Genomic DNA, 19,162 nt, shown 5'->3' with positions numbered 1-19,162 from the left:
TCCTGTCCCATGCTCTCTCTCATCTCCCTTTCTCTCTCCGAGTCACAGGATGATCTAAAGGCCTGGACCACCAACATCAACAAGAGCATCGCAGAGCATGAGGAGATTGCCAAATGGGGTCAGACCCAGCCTACTACCTCATCCACGGACGAGGGCACGCGCCGCGACGGCAGCAAGGCCGATAACAAGTCAGAGCGGGGAGAAAAGTCAGACCGGGGGGAAAGGCCGGAGAGGGCCGAGCGCTCTGAGAGGTCAGATAAGGGTGAGACCAAATCGGACACCAAGCGTTCAGAAAAGTCCAGCAAGAAGAAATGAGTTTGATGTTGTGTGCTGGGTGGGGGAAAGGGAGAGGGGTTTAAAAGACTCCCAGTCAAGACCCATCCCTTTCACCTCATCCACCTGCTTCAGTTCTGTTTAGTGAAAATCACCCTGGTGAACTGACATGAGGTATTTGAAACACGAATATCAGTGTGCCCCTCATTGTTGCCCGCTCTCTTTATCTCGGTTGCTCCGAGGGTGTCAGACCTGGGCACTAACACTTATTGCCCGGGCTCGTTCCACCTCTGCCCTCTGGTGGTGACATTGGTGCACTAGTCAGGGCAGCAGTGTGAAAGAGATGGACACACGTAACAAGAGGGTTGTTATCACTGGTAGTATGAAAAAGTAGCTCATAACGTTTTACATTTATTTTTTTGTAAGAGATGAGCTTTATCTGTATGTAACTCTTGTCTGTCTATTTATGTATTGTATGTCTAGAACATCCAATCTTATAATCTAATGTTTTTCACAACTGGCCTCTTTTTGGAGAACAATTATTTTATGTTGTTTCTTTTTTTCTATTTCTGCTCGTTCACTTTGCCATCATTCTTTTCTGGGCTCTCTTTTCTCACTTTTGGGATTTTCCTCAGTACAAAACTGTAATGTCATCAAACTCATCCAAATTGAATTTGTACAATTCAACATTGAGCCAGAGGAGAAAGAGAACAGGCAGGTAACATCAGCCTTCACAAGCTTGTTCTGGCTTTTGGATGGATGAGCTCGAACCTTTACCCGGAGGCTGGCCCCCACGGCCATACTCAGCAATGCCTTCATCTCAGGCCCCTGAAAGGCCCCCAGGGACCCAGCAGCCATAGCCACCCAGTACCAGAGGGACAGGACTGGAAGCCATCTAACAAGACATCAAGCCTCCTCCTTCCTTCTCAAAGACCATCAGACGGTGGTAACCGCACTCCACATACCCAGTAAACATTTATTTTTGTCCATTCAGAAAATATCACAATGCTTTTTATAGACAGTCAAAAAATGATAAATTAAGTTGTGTGTGTGTCTGAGCATGTGTGTGCGGATGTGTGTGTGTCTGTTCAGCTGCTCACCACTCCCAGGGTTTTCATAGCTCAGGTTTTTTTGTTCACATCTGCGTCCTCAGTTCTCCCTCAGTCTTCCAGGCACTGCCATTCCACAGGCCAGGCTTCTAACAGCTCAACTAACCACAGGAATTGATGAGGACACAGCAAGGATCTAAGTTCAGGGGCCACACAGAAATGACACGGTGCCGATTGGTCACTCCAAGGCCTCAGGAGTGCAAGTCGATGTCAGATGGATGTAAAGAAAAGCTTCCTAGCTTCTGGTTGAATGAATCACATGCATGTCTTGCTTGAGATAAATCTCTTGTTGAGAGGCTTTCCATAGCAGTCCGATCCTATTTTCCTCTCACAGTATGTAGCTATCAGCAACCATGTTCACGTTTGTTCCTCTCCATGCATCATACAATAAAATGATTGGTTTGTCTTAGCACTGCAAAGCCATATTTGGTCATGGGAAGTCTTACATTATGGAAGGACAAATCCTTTGCCTGTTCCTTACGTCAGAGATTTGCACAGAAGTGAGGAGTGATGGTGATGAGATAGTACAGTGAAAATATCACAAAATCTTTCCCGAGTAGCTTTTTCTACCTTGTTTTTTTAAAACACATTTTATGCATCTATATAGGCGTGAATGCCAAAACAATGCAATCCATAACGCATGTTGGACACAACAAGGCAAGGATCAACAGAACTTATTTTTGAATGAACATAACTAACACATGGAATGTGAAATACAGTACACTATATGACACAGGACACAGTCAGATAGGGCACTGTGGACATCTGTGAGATTCTATAGGTGAATCCTGAGATTCGTATGACACACTTTACAGAGTAGCATACAGTACAATTATCATAGTGTAGTGGGAGGATACTAGCAATAAACTGCTAGTCTGCTGAATTCTTGCATTCAGGAGATTCACTGTGCAGTATACACTACTGTCTATTGTTTAGAGTAGACAAATCTTGCCTGGGCAGCTCATATGGAGGATGTCTCATTCCAAAATCAATACGCTCAATAAAAACGAGTTGGTTTCAAATTGATGTACGTAATTGTCTTAGTTCTGATTTAACACTAATTTCGATGTCTGAATGGTATCTTTGTTTGGAAATGTTGCTTACCATTGTACTCTCTGTGTACTGCTGTCACAGATATCATATTTGTATGCCATAGTCTCACTCTAAACAGATGGTATGCAGTCAAAGTATTATGGTGGCTTAAGGAGGTTGACAGGAACTTATTGTTGATGCGAATAGAGAATTTATGCAACTTTTCCTTTGCACTAAAACACTCCCCCATTACACAGTGCTATTGCTTGAGGAGCAGTGGTGCTTAAGGGTCCGAGAGTGAAATGTGTTTATTTGATTAAAGGAGAATGAGGTTTGAATTATCTTCATGAATGGACATTAAGTACACTAGCCTGAAAAGTATGAGTGTCATGTTCAACCATGATATGAGATATTTCACATTGCAGTTTTTCATGCTTGTCTTGCTTGTTACACATTACAAACAGCTGGTATTCCAGCTACGGTGCATGAAGTACAAGTTTCACAAATCTATCACGTCCTAAATACAAACATGCCTATACAATATTTCATCCAATTATTCATGCTAAGGTTTCATTCAGTAGCTATCTGGATAAATTACCAGTAGTCATTTTTCAAATGTGGGCCAGCAAGTCTGTTGTCATGGCCAAGGGCCCGATCCATGTTATCCTGTACTTTTCTGTTTTACAGAGGGTAATTTGAGTTTATAAACTTTCAAATTACAAACCAGCTGGACGTTATTAATACCTAGAAAGCACCATTTTATAACCTACAGTTGATATACACACAAGCATTAAGTTGTCGTAGGGAGACTTGTGAGAGGAATCCCATTATTGATACAATGCCTCTGTATTAGCCGTGCAGTCATGATTTTTCAGTTATGTTAGAACATTGCGCAGCTGGGCATCTGTAATGTGTGATGTGCGTTAAGTCCTGGAGTGCTTCCTTCATGAAAGCATCCACACCTCAACCATTACAAATCAATAGTCTAATGCCATTATAAACTCAAATCCATATTTTCTAGAATACGTTTTATTTTTCATTTCAGGGAATAATAATGACAGTGCAGTTTTCATCCAGGATGTTCCACTGCTATTTGTTGACAAGGCAATGCTCAACACCTAACGTTCATTTCCTGACCTTTGACCCTAGAGCACCACTGTTTTTAGGGAACTACTGAATGGATGTCTTGCAAAGGTCAACAGCTTGATGACCTGTACAAAATGTCATTGCTTAAAGTATTTTCTGTAAATAAATAATTACATTTTTTTTTCTGTTCTGCTGTGAAAGGGGGGGGGGGTCAACACATTTTAATATCCATGGGGCAAATGGTTCATTTGTACAACATCAACGGAAAACATCACAATATCAGGACATAGAAGTTGCATGAATTACATAGTCCCTATTATAATACTGCTCTGCATGTTTTGAAGTCTCATTCCGCCACTAAACACTCACTGTACAATAATGGGGTGACTCACTTAAGTACATGGAAAAGGTGAATGAATTAATAATAATGTATAAAACAGATCCAACTTAATATCATTGACGCTGTACAGTTGTTTCTTTGAATTGATAAATACAAATTGTGATATTGAAAAAAACACTGTGTTGTTAATTTTGATTGCATGTGAAGTTCAGTGCCAATGTCTTGTCAAGTGGCTCTACAAATATATGCAGGCCAAAGGGCCATGTTGGACCAATACTAATTCCAGTTACATTCACTCTTCTTTGCATATTTAGAAAAATATGTAAAGTATTTACTGTATTTGATACAACATGTTTTAGTATTAACACAGCTCATGCAGAAAACCATACATTTGTGTATCACTGCTGCTACAGCTAGGGACAAAATAGCAGCAAGTCCACATAACATTATTGAAGCTAACAACTACAGACCTTCAAACATCTTATCTGTTCACACAGTTTTATATGTATTGAATGAATAATGCTTTGATTAATTGTGATAATGGTTTACAGACATGCTGAACAACGTACCTAGCAACTTTCTGTTTCTACTTTCTGTCTGTTATGTCACTGTCACCTCCACCCTGAGTAGATACACTATATATACTCAAATATGTGGACACCCCTTCAAATGAGTGGATTTGGCTATTTCAGCCACACCCGTTGCTGACAGGTGTATAAAATCGAGCACACAACCATGCAATCTCCATAGACAAACATTAGCAGTAGAATGGCCTTGCTGAAGAGCTCAGTGACTTTCAACGTGGCACCGTCATAGGATGCCACCTTTTCAACAAGTCAGTTCGTCAAATGTCTGCCTGCTAGAGCAGCCCCTGCCAATTGGTAAGTGCTGTTATTGTGAGGTGGAAATGTCTAGGAGCAAGAACGGCTCAGCCACAGAAGCTCACAGAACGGGACCACCGAGTGCTGAAGCGTATAGTGCCTAGAAATCCTCTGTCCTCGGTTGCAACACTCACTACCAAGTTCCAATCTGCATCTGGAAGCAACGTCAGCTTCGGGAGCTTTTAATGAAATGAGTTTCCGTGGCCGAGCAGCCGCACACAAGCCTAAGATCACCATGCGCAATGCTAAGTGTTGGCTGGAGTGGTGTAAAGCTCGCCGCAATTGAACTCTGGAGCAGTGTAAGCGCGTTCTCTGGAGTGATGAATTACGCTCCACCATCTGGCAGTCCGACGGACGAATCTGGGTTTGGTGGATGCCAGGAGAACGCTACCTACCCCAATGCATAGTGCCAACTGTAAAGTTTGGTGGAGGGAGAATAATGGTCTGGGGCTGTTTTTCTTGGTTCGGGCTAAGCTCCTTAGTTCCAGTGAAGGGAAATGTTAATGCTACAGTATACAATTACATTCTAGACGATTCTGTGCTTCCAACTTCGTGGCAACAGTTTGGGGAAGGCCCTTTCCTGTTTCAGCATGAAAATTCCCCCGTGCACAAGCGAGGTCCATACAGAAATGGTTTGTCGAGATCGGTGTGGAAGAAATTGACTGGCCTGCACAGAGCCCTGACCTCAACCCCATCGAACACCTTTGGGATGAATTGGAACGCCAACTGTGAGCCAGGCCTAATCGCCCAACATAAGTGCCCGACCTCACTAATGCTCTTGTGGCTGAATGGAAGCAAGTCCCCGCAGCAATGTTCCTACATCTAGTGGAAAGCCTTCCCAGAAGAGTGGAGGCTGTTATACCAACTCCATATTAATCCATAATTTTGGAATGGGATGTTCAACGAGCAGGTGTCCACATACTTTTAGTCATGTAGTGTATATACTGACCAGATCATATGCATTATGTCAAACGTTGCTTGAAGCCTACAGTAAAAACAATAATTGGGTAAACTGCGCCTGTACTCCGCACTCCAGAAGAACTGGTGGCGCCGTGGCGATGACCATTTGGTTGTTGTTGGCTGTCAGACACCACAGAAGAAGAAGGAGGTTCTGTTTCAGGAAGTTGTAGCAGGAACAATTATGTTGATAACGTTGTCGTTGGCTAAATACTTTTTGTGATAGATTAACTCAAATGTTTACTTTGTGGGCAATGCATGAACATTCCCACAGTTTACAATATGGCTAATATAGCAAGGACCGGAGACATTATCCATTTAAACGTTGGTGGAAAAAGGTGAGAACTGGGATTACTTTGAATAGTTAGCTACTGATAGCTAGCTATTGTTGTTGGGTGGATGCTAGCTAGCTATTTAAAAGTTGCTGGCTGGCTAGCTAACTAGATAGCCATATATCTTTAGTAAGCAAATAACGTTAGTAACATTGTCCTAAATTAGTGAACTACCTACTGATAGTTAGATATTTTTCCAGCTAAACTATCTCTCTCTGACAGTAAGGTTAGCTACTGACTTCACAGTGCAGCCGGAACGTTTAAAGCTAGCTAACTAGGTAATGTTAGCTTGCTAGCTTTTCAATTTTTTATTTGATTTATTTCACCTTTATTTAACCAGGTAAGCCAGTTGAGAACAAGTTCTCATTTACAACTGCGACCTGGCCAAGATACATTGTTTTGAACTTGATCAAACTTGAGTCAGTGTGAATGCTCATTTGAGTGATCATGTTGTTTCAGGTTCAGCACCTCCAGACAGACATTGACATGGGTCCCAGACTCCTTTTTCTCAAGGTAGGTAACTATCTATTTATTTTGAGACATAGGCCAATGCCTTTATTAAAGTCACAAGTGTCTTCATAATGACTCTCCAACTCATTAATTACCCAGCCATAGTGATGGCATATGGTCATTTGCTGTAGCATCACTCAGTAAGGTCTAACTAGTGAGTTGTGTTGTCTCTGCCAGTCTTCTAAGTGGGAGGATCTCAACCTTGAAGGATGAAACTGGAGCGGTAAGTTGTCTGAAATCGATGGAACAACCTAGGCAATGTGTATATAAACCTATTTGATATTGGCAACCACTTAGGGCTACTTGTAACATATTTGTAATGTGCTGCTGATCTTTATCTCCCACAGATCTTCATAGATCGGGACCCATCGCTCTTTACTCCCATACTGAACTTCCTGCGTACCAAAGAGTTGTTTCCCAGGTGCTGATTCCTTTGTTTACATTTGTTTACATTTAATACGTTTAAAAAATGGTATATATTCAGCCTTGATGGCATGTTGTCTTCAACATTTGATTTCTCAACCTTTAATTTTAGGTCCATAAATGTGCACCTGCTCATGCATGAAGCTGAGTTCTATGGAATCACTCCGTTGGGTACGAAAGTAGCCAGTAGCTAGTCAAATACAGCTGTGAATGAGAGGCTGTCTTTCTATGTATTAGTGTCTGCACCTTGATTACTTTTTTCCTCTTCCTCAGTGCGTAAGCTGCAGCTTTGTGATGAGCTGGACCGATCCTCCTGTGGAAACGTGCTCTTCAATGGTTATCTCCCACCTCCAGGTAGGCTGATCTACTCTAGATTTGACTTCACTTCAAGGGACAGGCAAGTTGTGTGTTAAGTTTGATGTCCTTATCGTCTCCTCTTGTTGACCAGTGTACCCGGCGAAGCGGAGGAACCGTCACAGTGTGGCGGGGCCTCAGTATATGAGTGGCTGTGCCTTGCCCATGGAGAGAGCTCCAGTGAGACGCAGCAACACCATGCCACCCAACCTGGGCAACGCGGGCATGCTGGGTAAAGCAACGATGGAGGAGAGGATCAGTGGTGGTAAGGCTTTATCTTGGCCAGGTCGCAGTTGTAAATGAGAACTTGTTCTCAACTGGCTTACCTGGTTAAATAAAGGTTAAATAAAATAAAAATAAAAAAAAAGGCCTTGAAATCAAATCAAATGACATTTTATTTGTCAGATACACATTTAACAGCAGGTATAAAAGGTGCAGCAAAATGCTTGTGTGCTAGCTCCCTCAACAGTGCAGTACAATAATAAATAATAGAAGAGGTAGTATGCATTAGGGATGTGACAAATAGAAAATGTTTCTTAAAGTTTAAACTGCCATTTAAAAAATCGGTTTTCCGTTAAAACGATAAGAAAAATTCATAAAATTCCACATCAATTCACAATGCAGAATAATGGTGCTATTACGTATGTATGACCGCTAGGGCTGGTCAATGAAGTTATATCTACCCTCGAAAGCGCCTCGGCTACGGCATGTTTGTTTGTCTGGGTACACTACGGCTTTTTAAACGCCGACACGAAACCTCTGGAGATAGTTTTGAAGCGCTGCTGAACGGGCATTTTACTTGTCTGTAAAGGAATGCCGCTTCCCAGAACTGTCAATCAAATAATCTCGAGCTGCCTGCGCACAGTCTGCCTGCCTGCTGCCTAGGTTTGTTCAATACCGTGACTTATCAAGACATTTAGTAGAAAGAAAACACTTTTTCTTGTAGGAATCTACTCCTAAGATTCAGTATTTTTGGAATGGAGTAGTTAATTATTAAGCTACATTAATTCAATCTTTCGTTCATTTAGACCATATGCAGGCCATATAAAGATTAAACCTGTGCGGCTGGTAAAAGTTTGAGTAGCCAATAGTCTACTAAATGAATAAAGGCTGTTTTGGCAGTCTAGCCTATTTGATTCTAGGAATAGTTTATTTAAGTTTAAATTAAACTATTTGGTTATCTAAACAATATTGAATGTAAGGGTGTTTTGTTATGTCGGCTATAGGCTTTCATTAGGTAATTAGAAGGCTCTTTTTCAAAGCAATTTGAGTTGCCAATGTGTTGCATTGTGAAAATAAGAACAGAGGCCTATCGTTCTTAATTCATGGTTTCCTTTTATCAAAAATGGTGACTAGCGATGCAGACAAATTCATTCATGCAGGGAAGGCGAATAGCCTAGTGGCCTCCTACTCTGGAGTCATAAAAACAATTCAATAAATGTGTTATTTGGCGGGACACGAATCGTCTCTCTTAATAATTCTATGTGGGTGGGTCGGGTTGCAGAAAAAAATCTGTCCTGATGTCGGATATTGGGTGGGGCTCGGAATTGATGTGGCCGGCGCGGGGCGAGTGTGGCTCCAAAAAACGGACCCGTGCAGGACTGTGTTGTGTGTGTAAGTGGTTGGATGTGTGGGGAGTCAGCGCAAACAGTCTTTAAGGTGCAGATATTCTCAAGGTGCAAATAGTCTCAAGGTGCAGGTCTGTGCAGGGAGACAGCTAGGGTTAGAGTGAACCGTCCGTGGCTCGGGTGACTCGAGTCCTTGACGATCTTTCGGCCAGTGTTTTTACATTGTATTTAGCTTCAGTATTCCTATCAATATGTCTTGTCTGGTTGCACTGTATTGAAAGTAAAAGTTCTAACCTGGACCCGTCCTCTGTAGCTCAGCTGGTAGAGCACGGCGCTTGTAACGCCAAGGTAGTGGGTTCGATCCCCGGGACCACCCATACACAAAAATGTATGCACGCATGACTGTAAGTCGCTTTGGATAAAAGTGTCTGCTAAATGGCATATTATTATTTTATTTTTAAGGGAATATTATCAACAAGTGGATTCACCTTCACCGTTACATCTCATATTGCTCAAATAAACAGCAAACCTGGTTTTAAAAAACAGATGAAGCAACACCTCACGGCACAACGCCTCTCCCCTATTTGACCTACAGTGGGGAGAACAAGTATTTGATACACTGCCGATTTTGCAGGTTTTCCTACTTACAAAGCATGTAGAGGTCTGTAATTTTTATCATAGGTACACTTCAACTGTGAGATACAGAATCTTTAAAAAAAATCCAGAAAATCACTGTATGATTTTTAGGTAATAATTTGCATTTTATTGTATGACATAAGTATTTGATACATCAGAAAAACAGAACTTAATATTTGGTACAGAAACCTTTGTTTGCAATTACAGAGATCATACGTTTCCTGTAGGTCTTGACCAGGTTTGCACACACTGCAGCAGGGATTTTGGCCCACTCCTCCATACAGACCTTCTCCAGATCCTTCAGGTTTCGGGGCTGTCGCTGGGCAATACGGACTTTCAGCTCCCTCCAAAGATTTTCTATTGGGTTCAGGTCTGGAGACTGGCTAGGCCACTCCAGGACCTTGAGATGCTTCTTACGGAGCCACTCCTTAGTTGCCCTGGCTGTGTGTTTCGGGTCGTTGTCATGCTGGAAGACCCAGCCACGACCCATCTTCAATGCTCTTACTGAGGGAAGGAGGTTGTTGGCCAAGATCTCGCGATACATGGCCCCATCCATCCTCCCATCAATACGGTGCAGTCGTCCTGTCCCCTTTGCAGAAAAGCATCCCCAAAGAATGAAGTTTCCACCTCCATGCTTCACGGTTGGGATGGTGTTCTTGGGGTTGTACTCATCCTTCTTCTTCCTCCAAACACGGCGAGTGGAGTTTAGACCAAAAAGCTCTATTTTTGTCTCATCAGACCACATGACCTTCTCCCATTCCTCCTCTGGATCATCCAGATGGTCATTGGCAAACTTCAGACGGGCCTGGACATGCGCTGGCTTGAGCAGGGGGACCTTGCGTGCGCTGCAGGATTTTAATCCATGACGGCGTAGTGTGTTACTAATGGTTTTCTTTGAGACTGTGGTCCCAGCTCTCTTCAGGTCATTGACCAGGTCCTGCCGTGTAGTTCTGGGCTGATCCCTCACCTTCCTCATGATCATTGATGCCCCACGAGGTGAGATCTTGCATGGAGCCCCAGACCGAGGGTGATTGACCGTCATCTTGAACTTCTTCCATTTTCTAATAATTGCGCCAACAGTTGTTGCCTTCTCACCAAGCTGCTTGCCTATTGTCCTGTAGCCCATCCCAGCCTTGTGCAGGTCTACAATTTTATCCCTGATGTCCTTACACAGCTCTCTGGTCTTGGCCATTGTGGAGAGGTTGGAGTCTGTTTGATTGAGTGTGTGGACAGGTGTCTTTTATACAGGTAATGAGTTCAAACAGGTGCAGTTAATACAGGTAATGAGTGGAGAACAGGAGGGCTTTTTAAAGAAAAACGAACAGGTCTGTGAGAGCCGGAATTCTTACTGGTTGGTAGGTGATCAAATACTTATGTCATGCAATAAAATGCAAATTAATTACTTAAAAATCATACAATGTGATTTTCTGGATTTTTGTTTTAGATTCCGTCTCTCACAGTTGAAGTGTACCCATGATAAAAATTACAGACCTCTACATGCTTTGTAAGTAGGAAAACCTGCAAAATCGGCAGTGTATCAAATACTTGTTCTCCCCACTGTAGATAGTTTGTGTGTATGTATTGATATGTAGGCTACGTGTGCTTTCAAAAAATAAAACATGTAGTTCTTGTCTATTAATGTTCTGTATTATGTCATGTTTTGTGTGGACCCAAGGAAGAGTAGCTGCTGCTTTTGCAACAGCTAATGGGGATCCTAATAAAATACCAAATACCTGTTCCTCTTTCCCTTCCTACACAGCTCAGGTTGCAGACCCAGGCATGGTCCGCATCATATGTGGCCACCACAACTGGATCGCTGTGGCTTATGCCCAATTTGTTGTTTGCTACAGGTAAGGACACAGGACTTCCATGCATGATGTCACAGTGTCGTATGAATCAGTCATTTGGTAAGGACCAAAGAGGGTATTAACTGTGCTGTCCTCTTCCATCAGAGTGAAGGAGTCTACGGGCTGGCAGCAGGTGTTCACCAGTCCCCGTTTGGACTGGGTGATTGACAGGGTGGCGCTCAACGCCAAGGTGATGGGCGGCTCCCTGGGAGACAACGACAAGATGGTGGCCGTGGCCTCGGGCACAGAGATCATCCTCTGGACTATCTGTCCTGACGGCAACGGCAACGAGATAGGTCAGTCTGCAAACGAATGAACGCACAGTGTTAAAACAAATATAGCTATGATATCATTTTTATCGCTCAAAATATTTACTATTGACTTGTCGTTAGTATTTTAAGAGACCACTTTAAAGGTAGTTGTGGGGGCTTATGTTAGGGCCGTGCTAGTAGGTCTCCATTGTACATGCTTCCTTCCAGGTGTGTTCAGTCTGAATGTCCCCGTGGAGGCTCTCTTCTTTGTGGGGAACCAGCTTATTGCCACCAGCCACACAGGGAAAGTGGGAGTATGGAATGCAGTGACTAAACATTGGCAGGTAAAGTTGTATCCATGCATTCTATAAGAATGTCATGTCAATAGAACGTATATATTATGTGTAGTAATAATATATGTGGTTGTGTGTGGCTCAGTTGCAACGCCATGATTGTGGGTTCGATTCCCGGGGCCACCCATATGTAAAATGTGTGCACACATGACTGTAAGTGGCGTTGGCTAAATAGCATATATTAAATGTGTATTGTACATCAGTTGTTCATGTTTTCCATTTCTCTTTCCCTTCTCAGAATCAAGATGTGGTTCCAATTAATAGCTATGATACTGCCGCTTCCTTCCTCATTCTAGGCTGTAACAATGGGTCCATATATTATATAGGTAAGGAAAGTCATCTTTTCTACATATGATGCAATAATGGAAAACTATTAAAATTGTTTTTCTGTATAGCAGAATGCTGTCAAGGTGTTTTTCTAATACATCATTCAGTATAAGTATATTAATACACTTGCAAAATATAGACCTCTCATTGATTCATTGATGTGTTCTTGTCAACAGATGTTCAGAAGTTTCCATTGAGGATGAAGGACAATGACCTCCTAGTGACAGAGTTATACCGCGACCCCACGGAGGACGCCATCACTGCTCTCAGTGTCTACCTCACACCCAAAACAAGTATGTCTGCCCGTTTCGATTTTTACCTTCACTGAAATTAATAGCTTTTTCTGCATATTTTTAAGGATGAGCAAGTATCATATTAGTCAATCATGGTTATTGGAAATACAATCTTAATAGATGCATGGTGCAAAACAATCATTTTCATGTTACTTCATTTATGGTCAGCAATGGCCGTATAATTTTATAGGCAGCTGGCAGATTTGGAATGGTTCCTGGTGGCGTTTCGCTAACTCTTTGCCAAACCTTAACCTTTAACCTAATCTAGACCTTTACCCTAACCTAACGTCCCTAACACGAACACTAACTTTATACCAATTTCGATCCTAATTCCTCACCTTAATCTTTGGGTCTGCCGGCTGACTATCCACTTCCATTTCTTGATATGCACGGTACATAACACAGCATGCATTGAGGCTAAAATGGTGTATGGGATAAAAGTCCCCAATGTGTCGTCAGGCGACAGCGGCAACTGGATCGAGATCGCCTACGGGACCAGCTCGGGCACGGTGCGGGTGATAGTGCAACACCCGGAGACAGTGGGCTCTGGGCCCCAGCTCTTCCAGACCTTCTCAGTCCACCGCAGCCCCGTCACCAAGATCATGCTCTCTGAGAAACACCTCATATCAGGTGAGAATGGTTGGCCAGGAGCCTCCATGTTCTAGTGATGATCGTTAATTAGCGGTGTATTCTACTGTCTCCGCTTGTAAGCTGTTGGATATTATGCAAATGAATTCAGAAACATTGGTCATCCAAGTTTAGTGCAGAAGATGGGCCCATCGTGCAGATGTTTTTGGGCTAACCCTGTTGTGTCGTGTCGTCAGTGTGTGCAGACAACAACCACGTGCGGACCTGGACGGTGACTCGCTTCAGGGGGATGATCTCCACCCAGCCAGGCTCCACCCCCCTCACCTCCTTCAAGATCCTCTCTCTGGAGGACATCGACGGCCACGGGGGCTGTGCTGCCGGCACTGAGATAGGTAAGCAGACAGAGGTCAGGGGTCAAAAGTGGACACTGGTTTGAATGTTTAATTGAAGTTAACATTTGGAGATGGAGTGAGAAAGGACTGTAAGGTTACCTGCTGTGTGTTGTTCCTCTCTAACAGGTCCCTATGGAGAGAGAGACGACCAGCAGGTATTTATCCAGAGGGTCATCCCTGACACAGACAAACTCTACGTGCGCCTCTCGTCCAATGGAAAGAGGGTGTGTGAGGTGCGCTCTGTGGACGGCACCTCCATCACCTCCTTCATGGTCCACGAGTGTGAGGGGTCCAGCCGCATCGGCTCACGCCCCCGCCGCTACCTCTTCAGTGGCCACGCCAACGGTAGCATCCAGATGTGGGACCTGACCACCGCCATGGAGATCGCAGGGAAAGTGGACATCAGGGGTAAGACAACCCCGCACTCTAAACACATGGCTTTTTGTGTTGACTGGTTTTATTAAGTGATGTGTCATAGACATTGTGCTGTGTCTCTGACTGTCTCTGTCTGGTTGTCCCTCAGCGCTGGGCGGCCCTACAGAAGAAGAGCTGCTGGAGCTGTTAGACCAGTGTGACCTGGCTCTGACCCGTACCCCTGACATGAGTCCTGCTGCCTCCTTCACCCACTCCTCCACCTGCAGGTACACCACCCACCATTGCCAACTGCCCATGCAATCAGGCGCATGCTACCCCCATACAGCTGCATATGTTAACCCACTTTTGCAAGTGCACATCATATTCAGGGCATAAAATGAACACCCGCCACCAACCAAATGCGGGTAGATGTAGGTATTGGCGGATAAAAATGTCTACTTCACCAGCCACATTTAGAGGGGGGGTCAATTTGCCGGGCAATACAGTGTGAGCATTGCATTTGTGAATAAAAATAGTCAAAAAGTCATGTATGAGCATATAGTGTGAGTTGCAACTTCTAGCAGAAAAATGCTGAAGTAGCTGCTTTCAAAGTACAGTATTTCTGCTGTTTTGTTTCATAGCTGCTAATCGCACAAAGAAATACGAATCCTACATCCCACCTCGCGCAGCTTCGCGCACTGAGAGTGAAGAGCTGATAGATTAATTTTTGGAGGCGCTGGCACAAAAAAGCATAAAAGTTGGTCTAATTTACGTCTTGTGTTTCTTGGCTATTTACATTGTTTTGTTCACAAGCTCGGTTGTTTTTCAATGTTAGTTTGAATCTGCTGCTTCAACTGATAGCAAAGAGACACCGTAGATGCTGTCTACTACTAGTCACATCCCAAATGTTACAGACACACATGACATGACTCGAGTAGCCCCGGTAACCTTCCGCCCTTAAAGGGGCAGCTCAACATTTTGTCTCATCTGATATATTCGTTAAAAGAACGGGCTCGGGAGAGGCGAAGGTCAAGTCATGCGTCCTCCGAAACATGACCTGCCAAACCGTGCTGCTTCTTAACACCTGCTCGCTTAACCCGGAAGCCAGCCGCACCAATGTGTCAGAGGAAACACCATTCAACTGACGACTAACGTCAGCTTGCAGGCGCCCGGCCCGCCACAAGGTGTCGCTAGAGCGCGATGAGCCAAGGAAAGCCCCCCGGCCAAACCCTCCCCTAACCCGGACGACGCTGGGCCAATTGTGCGCCGCCCTATGGGACTCCTGGTCACGGCCGGCTGTGATACAGCTTGGGATCGAACCCCAGTCAGTAGTGATGCAGTGCCTTAGACTGCTGCGCCACTCAGGAGGCCCCTAAATGTAGCAATATACCACATTACTTCTTACTAATACATTTCTTGTTTTAGAAACATTACAAAGCATGGTCATCCATAAAAAAAAAAAAAAATGTAATTATGGTGAAAAAAAGTTGAGTGGCTGGTAGATATTTTTCATCTACCTGCCACAGTGGCTGGTGGAACAAAAAGTTAATTTTAGGCCCTGATCATATTCTCTCTGTTTATCTTGTCTCTGCAGTTTGCAGTCCCAGAGTGAGAGCTCCAGGGAGCGCGGGACCAGAGGTGGTGTGAGCAGCTCGGGTCCCTTCTCTGGTAGCCTGCCCCGCCAGGCCCCTCCGGTGCCCCTCACCAAGCCCCGGGACATGGCTCTCCCCATGGCGGGGTTGGGCCTCCAGCCCCACCACCTGGGTCTGAGCCAGGCCTCCCTCAGCAGCAGCGGCAGCCCCCGGCCCGGCCGCACCGCCCCCCAGGACAGAGACCGGGACCGTGTCATGGGGTCTCTGCGCAGGGGTAATTTTGTTGAACGTTGTCAGGAGCTTGCCAAGGTCTCGGACTCTGCAGGAGGGGTGGAGGGGGGCACACGGCGCAGCCTGGCTGTATGCTCAGAGTTGGAGGCTAGACTGGGCCTACGGACACCCGCCTCTTTCTCCTGCCCCCCTGCAGCCTCTCCCGCCTCATTGTCATCTTCATCACTGCGCCGGCCACAGCCCACCTCACCCAGCCCTGCCCCTGCTACAATCGTCAGTCCAACCCGCTCCCAGACCCCTGTGTCGCCTCGTCGAGCTGGCACCTCCCCTACTACAGAAGTCCCGCCCCCTGAAGCTGCAGCAGCCACTCCAGAGAGCTCCTCCCCTGTGCCCCCCACCAGTCCTAAACCCCCCATGAATGAGACCAGCTTCTGATTGGCTCTGTGATGTACGAGTGAGTGGACTAACAATGGACGCTTTTGGTGTTTCTGAGCATGTGTGGGTTAGTGACCGCACGTATTGTCACATTATTGATGGACTTTTCCTTGATAAGCGTCAAGGATGCATATCCAATGACTTTCCTCTGTTTTCAAAGGGCCAGCTGTGATGTAGGCAAGATTCATATACAACATATCCAAAATGTCAATGTGTTGATGATTCCCATTGGAACTCTAGCCATGTATGAAGGTGTTCGGTTGCATTTGGTAGAGCAGTGCATTTCATTAAATTACACTGAACAAGAATATAAATGCAACATGGTTTCATATAAGGAAATCAGTCAATTGAAATCATTTCATTATGGCCTAATCTATGGATTTCACATGACTGTGAATACAGATATCTGTTGGTCACAGATACCTTAAAAATAAAAAGTAGGGGTGTGGATCAGAAAACAGTCCGTATCTGGTGTGACCACCATTTGCCTCATGCAGCATGACACATCTCCTTCGCATAGGTGATCAGGCTGTTGATTGTAGCCTGTGGAATGTTGTCCCACTCCTCTTCAATGGCTGTGCGAAGTTTCTGCATATTGGCAGGAACTGGAACACGCTGTCTTACACATCGATCCAGAGCATCCCAAACATGCTCAATGGGTGACATGTCTGGTGAGTATGTAGGCCATGGAAGAACTGGGACATTTTGTGTACAGATCCTTGTGACATGGGGCCGTGCATTATCTTGCTGAAACATGAGGTGATGGCGGCGGATGAATGGCACAATAATGTGCCTCAGGATCTCGTCACGGTATCTCTGTGTATCCATGGAGGCAGGTGGGAGGAGGACAGGCTCATTGGAATGGAATGAATGGAACGGTATCAAACATCAAATATATGGAAACCACATGTTTGACTCCGCTCCATTAATTCCATTCCAGCCATTACAATGAGCCCGTCCTCCTATAGCTCCTCCCACCAGCCTCCACTGCTGTGCATTTAAATTGCCATTGATAAAATACAATTGTGTTCATTGTCCGTAGCTTATGCCTGCCCATACCATAACCCCACCGCCACCATGGGGCACTCTGTTCACAACGTTGACATCAGCAAACCGCTCGCCCACACAACGCCATACACGCTGTCTACCATCTGCCCGGTACAGTTGAAACTGGGATTAATCCGTGAAGAGCACACTTCTCCAGCGTGCCAGTGGCCGTCGAAGGTGAGCATTTTCCCACTGAAGTCGGTTTCTACGCCGAACTGCAGTCAGGTCAAGACCCTGGTGAGGACCCTGTGACGGTTTCTGATAGTTTGTACAGAAATTAAATTATTTGGTTGTGCAAACCCACAGTTTCATCAGCTGTCCGGGTGGCTGGTCTCCGATGATCCTGAAGATGAAGGAGCCAGATGTGGAGGTCCTGGGCTGGCATGGTTACACGTGGTCTGCGGTTGTGTGGCCAGTTGGACGTGAGGCCAGTTGGACGTACTGCCAAATGTTCTAAAACAACATTGGAGGTGGCTTATGGTAGAGCAATTAGCATTCAATTCTCTGGCAACAGCTCTAGTGGACATTCCTGCTGTCAGCATGCCAATTGCACGCTCCCTCAACTTGAGACATCTGTGGCATTGTGTTGTGACAAAACTGCACATTTTAGAGTGGCCTTTTATTGTCCCCAGCACAAGGTGCACCTGTGTAATGTTCATGCTGTTTAATCAGCTTCTTGATATGCTACACCTGTCAAGTGGATGGATTGTCTTGTCAAAGGAGAAATGGTCACTAACAGGGATGTAAACAAATTTGAGATAAATAAGCTTTGTGCATATGGAACATTTCTGGGATCTTTTATTTCAGCTCATGAAAAATGGGACCAACACTTTACATGTTGCGTTTATATTTTTGTTTAGTGTATAATGTTCAGCTTTACATAACATTATATATACAGTACCAGGCAAAAGTTTGGACACACCTACTCATTCAAGGGGTTTTCTTTATTTTTACTATTTTCTACATTGTAGAATAATTGTGAAGACATCAAAACTATGAAATAACACATATGGAATCATGTAGTAACCAAACAAGTCACAGACACATCTCAACATCAACTGTTCAGAGGGGACTGTGTGAATCAGGCCTTCATGGTCAAATTGCTGCAAAGAAACCACTACTAAAGGACACCAATAAGACGAAGAGACCTGTTTGGGCCAAGAAACACGAGCAATGGACATTAGACCGGTGGAAATTTGTCCTTTGGTCTGGAGTCCAAATTGGAGATTTTTGGTTCCAACCGCTGTGTCTTTGTGAGACACGGTGTGGGTGAACGGATTATCTCTGCATGTGTAGTTCCCACCGTAAAGCATGGAGGAGGAGGTGTTATGGTGTGGGGGTGCTTTGCTGGTGACACTGTCTGTGATTTATTTACATTTATATAAAAATGTGGTCATTTAGCAGACGCTCTTATCCAGAGCGACTTACAGTTAGTGAGTGCATACATTTTCATACTGGCCCCCCGTGGGAAACGAACCCACAACCCTGGCGTTGCAAGCGCCATGCTCTACCAACTGAGCTACAGGGGACGGTGTGAGTAGGTGTGTCCAAACTTCTGACTGGTACTGTGTGTGTAATTCAAAGCATGGCTACCACAGCATTCTGCAGAGATACGCCATCCCATCTGGTTTGGGTTTAGTGGGACTATCATTTGTTTTTCAACAGGACAATGACCCAACACACCTCCAGGCTGTGTAAAGGCTATTTTACCAAGAAGGAGAGTGATGGAGTGTTGCATCAGATGACCTGGCCTCCACAATCCCCCGACCTCAACCCAATTGAGATGGTTTGGGATGAGTCGGACGGCAGAGTGAAGGAAAAGCAGCTAACAAGTGCTCAGCATATGTGGGAACTCCTTCAAGACTGTTGGAAAAGCATTCCAGGTGAAGCTGGTTGAGAGAATGCCAATAGTGTGCAAAGCTGTCATCAAGGCAAAGGGTGGCTATTTGAA

General features: G+C 44.7%; 2 protein-coding genes across 9 annotated transcripts in view; both read left to right on the top strand.

The window, feature by feature from the left end:
* The window catches only part of LOC121567416 (spectrin beta chain, non-erythrocytic 4-like), a 77,033-nt gene extending 73,354 nt beyond the window's left edge, over positions 1-3,679 (top strand). For 4 of the 7 annotated variants that reach the window (XM_045220836.1, XM_045220833.1, XM_045220832.1 and 1 more), the window contains one exon: positions 43-3,679. In XM_045220836.1, the coding sequence (XP_045076771.1) occupies positions 43-315 (273 nt within the window). In that variant the 3' untranslated portion in view covers positions 316-3,679. The remainder of the gene's footprint in view (positions 1-42) is intronic. The other 3 variants (XM_041877441.2, XM_045220835.1, XM_045220834.1) reach the window with 1 other exon arrangement.
* A 2,156-nt stretch (positions 3,680-5,835) lies between these two features.
* On the top strand, positions 5,836-16,535 carry LOC121567414 (SH3KBP1-binding protein 1-like). 2 transcript variants are annotated; one of them, XM_041877439.1, is made up of 17 exons: positions 5,836-6,016; positions 6,470-6,523; positions 6,698-6,743; positions 6,868-6,941; positions 7,056-7,114; positions 7,217-7,297; positions 7,392-7,562; positions 11,261-11,351; positions 11,454-11,644; positions 11,828-11,943; positions 12,191-12,278; positions 12,456-12,572; positions 13,032-13,202; positions 13,397-13,552; positions 13,679-13,960; positions 14,076-14,193; positions 15,501-16,535. In XM_041877439.1, the coding sequence occupies exons 1-17, from the start codon at positions 5,937-5,939 to the stop codon at positions 16,162-16,164; spliced, it is 2,559 nt and encodes an 852-aa protein (XP_041733373.1). In that variant the 5' UTR covers positions 5,836-5,936; the 3' UTR covers positions 16,165-16,535. The 2 variants fall into 2 exon arrangements, with proteins under 2 accessions (XP_041733373.1, XP_041733372.1); XM_041877438.1 differs by having other exon boundaries at positions 13,014-13,202.
* The last annotated feature ends 2,627 nt before the right edge of the window (positions 16,536-19,162 follow it).

Source organism: Coregonus clupeaformis, chromosome 6 (genome assembly GCF_020615455.1).
Source record: "Coregonus clupeaformis isolate EN_2021a chromosome 6, ASM2061545v1, whole genome shotgun sequence".
Taxonomy (NCBI): domain Eukaryota; kingdom Metazoa; phylum Chordata; class Actinopteri; order Salmoniformes; family Salmonidae; genus Coregonus; species Coregonus clupeaformis.
Note: the sequence above shows the minus strand (reverse complement) of the source record. Positions and strands in the feature narration are given on the sequence as shown.